The sequence below is a fragment of the Camelina sativa genome, chromosome 12 (assembly GCF_030686135.1).
Source record: "Camelina sativa cultivar CO46 ecotype springtype chromosome 12, ASM3068613v1".
In the NCBI taxonomy this organism is placed as follows: domain Eukaryota; kingdom Viridiplantae; phylum Streptophyta; class Magnoliopsida; order Brassicales; family Brassicaceae; genus Camelina; species Camelina sativa.
In genome coordinates this window covers 33,374,823-33,386,482 of record NC_141891.1, presented here as the reverse complement: position 1 = coordinate 33,386,482, position 11,660 = coordinate 33,374,823, and the positions used below count along the sequence as shown (strand labels likewise).

The window sequence follows — 11,660 nt, the reverse complement described above, 5'->3', positions numbered from 1 at the left end:
GTGTCATAAGAGTTTCTCATCACAACTATAGAGTATAGTCCTTTGACCTGAGTTTGTCATGTTTTCTTATACATGGATTAGTTTGCTTTGATCCTGTCAAACGTCAGCCGTAACAGGTGATTATAAAGACAGTGATTGGGTATATTATGAACTGTGTAAGGAACAGGGATGGAACAAGATGGGATTTGTCCCTCCTATATAACAGGAGATAAATATCTTTGGGCCTATCGAAGATTTGATACTGAGAAATGCATGGCCATGCTCAAACGAGGTGAATGTCAATCGTTTGTTTTATCAGTACAAATCGGAGTTTGATAAATATGATTTAGCTTAATAAGGATGACACTGTTTCTTGCCTTATGCTAAGATCGAGATATAGAGACAAAAGGATTATCGGAATAGATGATTCCAGTACAAGTGGGAGATTGTTGGGAATGTCCTGAAATCTTTTGTACTTACTCTTGTATAGTCAAGGCTCGAAAGTCGAATAATATTATATGATCATAATGTTTTGCTAGAAGCCTCTCATGATCAATGACTTTAGAAGCTCATTGCTAATATTATTTGATCCTACAGGGTCACACACCTAAGCAGACTGGATTAATGTAATGTTGGGTTTGATATAATATACATATGTTATATGAGATATACATATATATATATTTATATTTGTGCAGTTATAAAATATGTTAATATAATACATATGTCATATTTGATATATATATGTATGTTTATAAACGCACGTAAGTGAGAATTGGGCTTGGCCCATTAGCAAACCTAAACGAGTTAGGTTAACGTCGATCAATATATAATTGACGTTTTGCGTTTGATTAATTGCAACACTAAGATTCTCGCCGAAACCTAACCTAAGACAAAAGTGTTTGTCACGATCGAGATTTGATCTCTACGGTACTAGCATCCCGTTTGATCCAGTTTGTGTGTGTGTGGATACCAGTAGAGGCACAACAGTTGGGGTGCTTTACAACCTTAGTTTAATTTAGTTTAATTTAGTTCATCTTCCGCTGTGAACTATCCAGGTATATTCATAATCTTATGACATAGTTTTGATTCAATATTTACATGGCAATTGAATTTATGACTAGTTTATAAATTGTTATAAATAGGTATAAATTCCAACACCAACTAATAATAGAATGACTTTTTAGAAGATCCACTAAATTTCTTTTTCTTTTTTAATTTTGTTTTCATGAAAATAGTGATAAATAATCAAAACTAATATTTTAAATATTAAATTACAAAGTTAAATTTTTAAAGAGGTGATGATGTATTAGGGAGAGTATATTCACCGTAATAATAGCGAGTGATAATGGCTTTCCAATTCGCTATTCAGTAAAAGAATGTGATTTATTTAGTGGATTAGACTGCCATGAGCTCCCAGCAAATTACCAAGAAAAATTGGTCAGTTTCATCTATACCGATCATAAACATTTTAAAAATTATTTAAGTATATACATTTCTATCATGCTAACCATATTCTAAAGAATCTGAAAGTAGGTAATCTCAAATAACCAAAGACAAGAATACAAAAGTAAAAGAAAAACTGAAAATTGTTGCAAAGATCATGAATAGAAAATCATTAGAGTATCTGAAAAATTCTATAAAGATCTAATGTCTACCAAACTTACATTATTTGATCAAACGTTTGATCAAAATGTTTAAATTTCTTTATTTTGATTTTTCCACAAAACAAATGATATTGTTTGTTTTCCCAATGAAGTATGTGTAACTCTAGCATTTACGTAACTTACCTTGCGTAAATATTGGCACCACGAGCGGTCATATTGACTCCCATTTATAATAAGAAAGTGAGCAATTAAAATGATTTTTGATCTAATGGTGTTTTTTGGACTTGAACCTTTTCTAGTAAACACTCACTTATCGGATTAATTTTGTAGGTAGTAAATTATTGTCTTGAACTAACCGCATTTAATAGTAAAATGAGACAATAAGTGAAAAACATATATCATCAGCTCATTTCAGGTTTATACGGTTTTTTTTTTTCGTCCATGTAGATGACTACATGTCCCAACTTCATGAGAGCTCTACAGAAATTTAGCCATCTCAGTTTTCATAAGTGCAACCATGACAACTACTCTCATATACGCAATGTTATAAAAATTGATAGGTGCTACTCAGACGGTAAAGTAACACCTAGCGCCTAAACCAACAAAGCGAACCTTAATCTCAGACTAGGAATTAGTCCAAATATGGGAAAATTATATGATTTATACTGATATATAACATATATATATATATTATATTGAAATCGAGTATATTATAATAAGTTATTATAGCGTAATGGCAAATAAGCTAATATGTCAATTTTTTTAACTTAAATAATAGGGATAAACATGTAATTTTACAAATGAGGTTATTTTTTTCTTCCGACAACTCTAATCGCCATCAAAGCAAGACTTAATCGAAGATTAGGCGTTAGCTCAAATATGGAAAGATTCTATGGTATATACTGATATATAATCTATATATATATCATATTGTAATCGAGGATATTATAATAAGTTATTATAGTGTAATAGCAATAAACTAATATGTTCCCCTTTTTAATTCAAACAACAGGAGTAAATTTATAATTTTACAAAGAAGGTTATCTTCTTCCTCTAGCAATCCTAATCGTCATCGAACATGTGGTTTCATATCTTGATTTTTTTTGTATTTCTTTTATTTTTTTATCATTTTATCATCTATCTTAACAAAAATAACACAAATATACTATTAATCTATGAACTACCTATTTTCATTGCAGCTGATTTTTTTCACTACCTATAATAAATTTGCTACGGGTCACCATGTTTTAGCGCTTTCTCGGTGCCTAAACGGCTGACGAGAACGAATTTTAACACCTTGCATATTCTGTAACATTAATTAAGAATATTATTCCAACCTATCCCACTTTAGAAAAGATATTAATCTTATTAAGAATAAAATATTCATTCTTTTAATCATTAATGGAAATACAATTTACTCATAAGAATTAGAAATGTGTATTCTTCTCTTGAGTCTTCCTCAGCCAACTAACATCCGTTCTAACAACATTATTCCTTTCTAACAAACTAACAAAAGCATAAAACAAATAACTGGACCGCTATAACATACTCCTCTTCATCGCCTTGATTTCACGATCACACTTTGTCTTTACCTGCACCGCAAACAACAATTGAGATGTCTGAGTATTATCACAAATACTCAGTGAGGTAATCCTCTCATCTACTGGGCTATACACACAAGCAAGAAGATCTCCACATGTGTCAAACAGCAATCATAAATCAAACCAGGAAAAGGAAACACATTCAATCGCCTATTGAAGGGTGGTGTCGATCGACACCCCACCTTGACGGCCCAAAAACCCTAATTGGTGTCGACTGGCACCTCCATATGGTGTCGACCGACACTCATCAAAGCCCTCATGCCATCATACCTTAGTGTCGACCGACACCCACCCGGAGCATCATTCTCCTCGAAGTTGAAGGTCTGATCTCCGCCTTTAACGAGGCAAAGACTCTCCCAAAAGCCAACAAAAGCCATAGGAACCACGAATCACACAAAAAAAGTAAGAAAAACAATCAAACAAGTCATAAAATCACAAAAATAGAGATCTCAGCTTAGATAAACCATGATCATGCACTCACCTTTGCAAAACAGAAAAATTGACACCACAAATATCTAGAAAAGACACCACAATAAGCTCCCCTCACGTCCTTAAGAATAGGCACAAAAACCACTCAGATCTTAGAAAACTCACAGAAACCACTCATGAACTTTTCTCTCGTTTGCACAAGGTAAAAGTGACGAAACTCGACCAAGGGCGTTGTAATAATCATTTATATTCGATCCCTAGGGTTTTCAAAATCCAAAACGCAACAAAACGTGCACTTAACTTAAGTTGGTCTGCTCTGGAAAATGTTGGTGTCGAGCGACACCCACTCCAAAACCCCAAAAATGGAATGGCATGATGCTCCGGGTGATGATGCTCCGGGTGGGTGTACCACCCTTATCTCTGTTGGTTAGGACAAAAGATAGTTTAGTTAAGAAACAAAAAAGTTGGCTGAAAATGACCGATAAATAAAATTAAGGGAAATTGACAAAAATAACTAAAAAAAAGTTAAAAATTAAATATCTAACTACTTTAATCATATAAATATAATCTACAATATATACTATTTTATCCTTTATTCAACACAAACACCATCTTCCTCTACCTCAAAAAAACCATACTCTATCACCACTACCACCACCTCCGAACGCCGGACCACTATCGTCGGATCACTGGAGGACCACCTTCACCGGACCACTGCCAGACCACCTCCGCCTGACCACCGCCGCCGCCGACCACTGCTGGCCACCTCCTCCGACCACCAACCACCACCATTCACTGTTGTCACCAAAACTGTCATTTTGTTCATTTTCTATTGACCAATGGTTAGTCACTTACTTTTTTTGAGTAATTGGTTACATATTCCTCATAATGATTAGCAAATTAATGATTAACAATATAGTTTTATGCCTAACACTATATATATGGTGTAACATATATATGAAATAATTAAGATTTTTTTTGGAAATTGTATAAATTACTGGAATATTATATTTAAGAGGATTCTTTGAGATATTCTTAAGTGTATTCGTAATTTCATACGGCCCACAGATTTTATTTATAACTTTTTTTTTGTAACCAACCTATATTTAATATATTATATATTTTGTAACAACCTATATTTAATATTTCTATTTTGTAACCAACTTATAAAAATTATATATTCTACAAAAAGTTGTGTACTTCCATTTTATTATATATAAAAAAGTTGTGTACCTTCTTTTTATGATTGAGAGTATATTTTTATCCCCTTTAATAACTTGGTTAACGTTGTGGTATATTAATAAAATCTCAGAAAAATAAATTGGTAATATTGTGATTGTAGATCTTTGGAAACAACGAGATATTCCGAAAATAAAGTTTAGAATATCCATGAACTATCAATTTGGAATATCCCGTTTAAGATTTTTGGTTACAATTAATGTTTTATTTGTTACCATTAATATATGAACTATCAACTTGTAACCAATTAATATATGAATTAATCTATAACCTATGTATAACCTATTTGTAACCATTTATAACCATATATTAAAATTTTAAAGTCTACCAAAACAATATTTTGTACTTCCTTTTTAATAAAAGGGGATCAATATTACCCAAATCGATATTACACAGTTACATATTAAATCATGTTTCAAATTTAACGGGATTGAACAGCGCATTTTGTTGAAAGCACGAAGGCAAAACGGATTGATTCTATTGGTGCAAAATCAAAAATTCACTCACACAAAAAAAAAAGTCAAAGGTCAAATTCAAAATGTGAAATTTTAACAATATATATATCTTTTTTATTTACAGACAAAACGAACCTTCCCCTAGGTCCAGAGTCTTTTCCTAGTTCCTACTCTCTTCAAAACGAACTCGCCGTCGTATTCGAACTACTTGCGGTCATTTTATCAGTCTCGGGCGATAGCGGCGGAGGAACAACACCGTGCTTCAACAATCCAACTTCATCACCACCACCGTTCACATCAATCTCAACCACAACATCTTTCGAATCTCGTATCCCTTCCTTCTGAATCCCTTTCAAAACCTCAACGATCTCATCCATCGATGGCCTCACCTCTCTCTCCTGCTGCAAACACCGGAACGCTAATTCAGCAACCGACGTCATCGCATTCTTCACCGAAGCATCTCTCTCGAATCCGAGTGATAGATCCGCGAGCTCGTGAACGGCGTCGTTTCGGATTTTCGAAATCGCCATGTTCGCTAGGTTAATATCGTGGCGGTGTCGTGTGATGTCTACAGCTTCTTTTGATGAGATCAGTTCGGTGAGTACGACTCCGAAGCTGTATACATCGCTCTTTTCGTTGAGACGGTAACATTGGTAGTACTCAGGATCTACATATCCTGGAGTTCCTTGTGGTGCGGTGGAGATGTGAGTTTGATCCGTCGGAAAAAGACGTGAGAGTCCGAAATCAGCGACTTTCACTTCGTAATTGCTATCTAGAAGAATGTTAGTAGTCTTGACGTCTCTGTGTATGATTCCTAAATCAGAGAAGTTGTCATCATTAGTCTAATCTCATTGTGTGTATGTGTGTGTGTGTTTAGTTTGTGTTACCTTTCGTGTGGAGAAAGGACAACGCGCTTGCGGTTTCAATGGCGATTTGGAGTCGAGTAGGCCAGAGAAGAGGACGAGATTGTGCTTGGTTTCCATGGAGATGTTCAGCTAGTGTGCCATTGGAGATGTATTCGTAGACTAGGAGTAGCTCTCTGCTGTGTCTTGTTGTGCATCCGTATAGGATGACTAGGTTTGGGTGTTTTAAGGACTTCAAGATCTCGATTTCGTTCTTGAATTGCTCAACGCGTTTTAGTGATCTTTCGAAGAGTCGTTTTACTGCTACAGCTCGTCCGTCTTTTAGTGTACCGTAGTAGACAGTACCGAAGCCTCCATCTCCAAGCTCTTTTGAGAAATTTTCAGTGGCTTCTTCGAGTTCTTCGTAGCTGAAGACTTGAACTCCAAAGTAGACGCTGTTTGCAAGGTTGGACATTGAGGGCACAAGGGAGTGGTTGCTGCCGGATATTGTTGTGGAAGTTGGTGTGTTTGACATTGTATTGCTCGAATAAGACGTTCCTGTTGATATGCCTTTGTTTGTGTACTGATCTGCCCGTTTCTTCCTTCTCCGGATGAAGATGCAGAGCAAACATCCGACGATAAGAATGGCACCCAAGAATCCACAAGCAAATCCAATGCCTTGAGAGACAAACAGAAAGACAAGAGCTTTGTAAGGTTATGTTGTTTCTTAGGCTGAAATTAGTTTCCTTGAAAGAAAAAGATAGTAAGCTACCTATTTTCGCATTTTTGGAGAGACCTGCATGAACAAAATTCCACGAGAAAAGGTGAGTTCAAACACAAGACAGAAGTTAGAATCGTGCTTGAAGCAAATTTTGAAAGAGAAAAGAGTTTCCTTGGGATGTTCATCAGAAAAGGAATGTAAATCCTATTCATGTTAGGTAAACTAGTTATAGGGATTATGCAGTGGTTGAGGAAGGGAGAAGATCTGGTTGTTGTGGAAATAAGCAAACTTAAATTAGTGGAACTATTTAGAAAAACGGAGCAAAAGAAATATTACCCTTTCCACAGGTATGCTTGTGTGGCTCATTTATACAATAGCAAACGAATTCTCTCGAGTGCTGATTATATCCACAAGAACCCTTTGAGTTTACGCAACGGGAACAATCATTGTTGAATCTAACCTCGAAACCCTTACCAAGAGCCTTCTTTACAGTCTCCGGACTCTGAGTTATCTCTGCTGTTTTCAGATCAGATCGAGAAACTGGAATTTCGATGGTCTTTTTGCAGGATGACCTAAACTCGTTTGCTCCAACCAACTCCTGTGAAGATGAGATCTCTTTTCTCATAAAGTAAATTTTCTCATCAGTATCATCCCCACACGGCAGCTGACCAATGTGATCACCAGGAAGATAATCTACACTTGGAACAGGGCAGTCGTACAAGAGAGTTAGCAATTCAGTGTCTTTATAAAATGGAAGAACATCTTGGTTGATTGGTGCGCTCCCAGAGTCCTCGGGACAAAGATTGTTGAGATAATCCTTTCGGGCAAGTCTTATTATACGAGACTCATAGTTCATCTCAAGGATTTGGAACTTAACCGAAGATATACTAAACTCTGCGAGATCTCCGCTGCAGTTGACCTTGAAATCCGGGTGACCGCACTCTTGTTTATCAGCTGTCCAAAATGGATAATAGAGCTCTGTATGATTGCCGCATTTAAACAAAGGAGAACAGTGTTTGTGACGCTCATCAACTGATAAAACACACGTGGGGATCACAAAGAACGCACATATGATTGTATAAGACAGAGAAATATTGATCATGGTGTTCTCCTCTGTGTTTTTCATTGCCTTAACGATGAATAAGAAGATGAGGAAGAACTGAAGAAGAAAGAGGAAGTAAAAAAGGCAGATGAGAAGTGAATTGAATTTGTCCAAGTCTTGGTTTTATATAAAGAAAAGAAAACTGAGGTAAGGTTTCTTTTTCTTTATTTCCAGAGGGAAATTTCTTTGGAATTAGGTGGGTTAGGATGACTAAGTCTTGGAATAGACTGGTCCATACAACAAGACAACCATGATATTAAATTATTTAATAGATTTTGTTTTTCTTGGTTGTTATTGAAATATTAGTCTCTATTGTTTTTGTAGGACTAAGGCTTGAAACAACTATTAGTCCCGATGCAAGAAATTTACTGGGAAAAGCTAGGCAAAGTAGAAAAGGGGATAGAAATAGACTAGTGAAGTCAATTTCCAAAAGGGCATCAAAAGAAAGAAGGAAAGGACTTGACCGTAATTGCCACTTTCTTTATCAGTTTCAGACAAATGTGAAGGTACCGAAAGATATGTGGAGAGAATGAAGAGTCTTTTAGTATTTACCGTGGAAAAGAGTCTAAAGATTTGTGATAAAGGAAGGAGACAGTTTCATTGTAAGGAAGACTTCCATACCCTAAAAATAACTTGATGGAAGTTGTTTATGTCAAGTTGCTGGAGGCAGATAGAGACTTTTTAGACTACTCAGGTTTTCTACCTTCCCTCTCGAGCTCACTAACAAGTAAGTTATGCCTTAACACTGCTAAAACCAACAGAGAAAGATTTGAAAGGAAAGAAAACTTTGACTTGGTTAGAGGGATTGCGGAAAATGTAGTATGAGATGTGGTTCTTGGTGATTAGCAAGTTGTATATAATATATGCTTGGGAGTTTAATCCAATTGCAGAACTAAGGGGGTTATAGCTTTGTTTTGTAATAGTGGAGGCTGCAGATGGACAAGTCTTGTTCAGATTTTTGAGCAATCTGTAAATTTCTTTTTTTAAGTCTAGTTGCATCGTAATAATACTGCACAAATTTGCAAAGGAGGAAACTAATATGTTCTGCATAAGAAACTTTCTGATAGTTCAGAAACTTACCAGTGGTACCAGATGGAATCATTGAAGTGCATTTGATTTCTGATGACGAGTTTCTCTTGCAACAAACCGGAGTGGCAACATGGTATTCACAGATTCCACCACTGGTTTGACATCCTTGGCACAGTCTCTTATCAATCTTCAGTTTCACCTTGAATCCATATCTTAGTACACTTCCCAAATGGGTCAAATTCAAAGCATCCTCGCCCAGATCATAACTCGTGGGAACAGTGATGTTGAAACTCGCGCTACAGTGTTCATGGTAGTTATTATCCTGATGCACCGAGGCAAGACCAATTTTTGGACATGAGAAATTTGTGGGATTATGATATGTAGGGTTACAGATATAGTAAACAAAGAGGGTTTTGTAATCTGGCAAAAGCTCAAAGAGTTCAGGAGTCAACGTTGTGCCGGTGAATGTAGCAGAGCAGAATGATTCATTTAAAAAGTCTTGCCTCGCAAGTCTAAGAGTGTTAGATGAATTGTCTATTTGGAGAACACGGTACATCTGATCTGAGATAATCAGGGAAGTCTTGCTCTCGTGACAGTGAAGCACCAAAGAAGGATGACCACATGGTTCTGGTCGACCCCCTCCCCAGAAAGGGAAACCGGCTGTGAGATTCCCACACTGAAACAGAGTATCACATAACTTAGTCTCTAGTTTACTTAAAGCACAAGGTAGATGGTGAAAAGATGTTAAGAAAAAGAGCAAGACCAGAAAAGAATCGGGTTTAGAGAATCTGAAGAGTACTGGAGGAAACATGATTGATATCTGAAAAGTTGTTTCTTTTCCTGGGGGTTGGTTTGAGTTAAAGCAGAGTAGATAATTTGATTAAACAAAATAAACCAGACTATAAAAACAAGTGGAGACAAAGAGAGAGTTAGTGGAATTTTCTAAACGACTAAGTCAAGATTGAAAATGATATATATAGATCTAGACTTTTGAGAATTTAATCACACGTCTTTGTTTAGTTGACTTTAGAAGACTTTTCTAAGTTTGTTTTTGTTTGTAAGTCATCCAAATCAACTAAAGCCTTTTTCACTGTGGAAAAACTTGGTAACGTATAAGAAAAACTGTTTCAGACAAATATTTCTAGGAAGAAGAAGTGATAAAGTAGGGTTCCAATTCTAGGTTTGTAATGTTGTTGTTTAGAAATAGCATATTACGTTCATACAGAAATATTTTTTTTTTGCAAAAAAAAGTTAATTTTATACATAAATATGCCAACAACAATTATAAAAATCAAAAAATTGGCTCACTCTAGTTGAGAGGGGAGAATGCATTATTGGCTTGATTAGATAGAAACTGAAGCTAGAAGGTTGACTTCTCGGCATAGACTTCAAATCAATAGAAGTAACTATTCATGTAGAGAGGATCAAAAAATTTAGATTTTAGCAAAACAATTTGTAAAATTAATCTAAATAGCTCTTCGTATTGGTATAGTCAAAGTTTTTGAATTTTGTTTTAACTTCTAAATATTAAAAATAAATAATAAATTTAGTACGAGTATGAGACTATGAGAGTATGTAAACTTTAGACTAAAAAGTAATGTTAAATTTTCTATTATTTTTACCATACAAATTTTAGACTAAAGAGTAAAGTCAAATGTAACCCGGTGCTACAACTAAATCATCATTTTATTAGAATATTAAACGTCAAATTAAGTTAATTCAATTCAAATTGTGTAAAATTTACTTTTCCGCGGTTAAATCCTAGTCAGGCCCGGCTTAAATCGGTAGGGCAAAGGGGCAAAGGCCCAAAGGTCCATCAACATTTGCAAAATAAAATTTTTTTTGTAAAAATTGTCTATTTTCAAGGAAAAAAAACGAATAAGTTCACAAAATAGTATATTTGGTAGAAAAAGTAGGGATGTCAATTATGGTCTAAACAACTAAATTTTATTCTAAATGAAATCCAAAATATCAATATTTTTCTATATAATCTGTTAAAGGGCATGATGTGTCTGTATTTTATAGGGTTTTAACCATATTTTTTACATTTGTTTTGAGTCTTTTAATGAGTCAAACTGTGCTTTTAGAGTCTTTTTAGTCTTTTGTCAGTCTGTACAAGTTCTAGGTTACTTTGGAAGGAAACTGAGTGTTTTGGGGATGATAATATGCATCTGGAGCCAATTTGGTGAAGACTGATCAGACTAGCAATCAGATGAAGAAACCGCAGAAAAAGCATCCTAGGAATCAAAACCAAAGAGAATGTGGTGAATTCATCCTTATCAGCTTCAATCTCATCCAGATAAATCCTGAAGGCAGGCCACTCGGAAGGCGAAGACACCATCTTCACCAAGTCAGAACAATTGGTTAGGAAGAAGAAAGTCTGATTATCTGAGCCAATCATACCCCTCATTTCCCAAACCAGAGCTTCAAATCTCTTAAATAGTTAAATTAAAATCTCTTAAATATTTAAATTTTCTATTTTATTATATCTAAAAACATAATTTTACATATTATGTTTTCAGTTTATTATGTTCCAATTTCTTTTAGGGTATAGTATTTGTAAGTAACTATGCATTTTATAAATAAAAGAAATCCATATGTTTATTTTTATAAGTGGCAAAAATGGCAAATTTCAAATGTTTTAGAAAAAATATAA

At 35.0% G+C, this 11,660-nt stretch overlaps 1 protein-coding gene and 1 long non-coding RNA gene across 6 annotated transcripts; one reads left to right on the top strand and one right to left on the bottom strand.

Moving 5' to 3' along the window:
* Positions 1–5,297: 5,297 nt before the first annotated feature.
* On the bottom strand, positions 5,298–10,000 carry LOC104733033 (LEAF RUST 10 DISEASE-RESISTANCE LOCUS RECEPTOR-LIKE PROTEIN KINASE-like 1.3). Of its 5 annotated transcripts, XM_087478512.1 has the most exons (6): positions 9,768–9,952; positions 9,056–9,680; positions 7,210–7,827; positions 6,925–6,948; positions 6,198–6,830; positions 5,298–6,124 (listed from the first exon to the last, which is right to left on the bottom strand). In XM_087478512.1, the coding sequence occupies exons 1-6, from the start codon at positions 9,813–9,815 to the stop codon at positions 5,487–5,489; spliced, it is 2,586 nt and encodes an 861-aa protein (XP_087334638.1). In that variant the 5' UTR covers positions 9,816–9,952; the 3' UTR covers positions 5,298–5,486. The 5 variants fall into 5 exon arrangements, with proteins under 5 accessions (XP_087334638.1, XP_087334639.1, XP_087334637.1 ...); XM_087478513.1 differs by having other exon boundaries at positions 7,210–7,905; positions 9,056–10,000; XM_087478511.1 differs by having other exon boundaries at positions 9,056–10,000.
* LOC147932982 (uncharacterized) lies at positions 5,521–9,001 on the top strand. The gene is made up of 3 exons (XR_015574568.1): positions 5,521–6,092; positions 6,188–8,122; positions 8,300–9,001. It is a non-coding gene; the product is annotated as an uncharacterized LOC147932982 (long non-coding RNA).
* Positions 10,001–11,660: the final 1,660 nt, after the last annotated feature.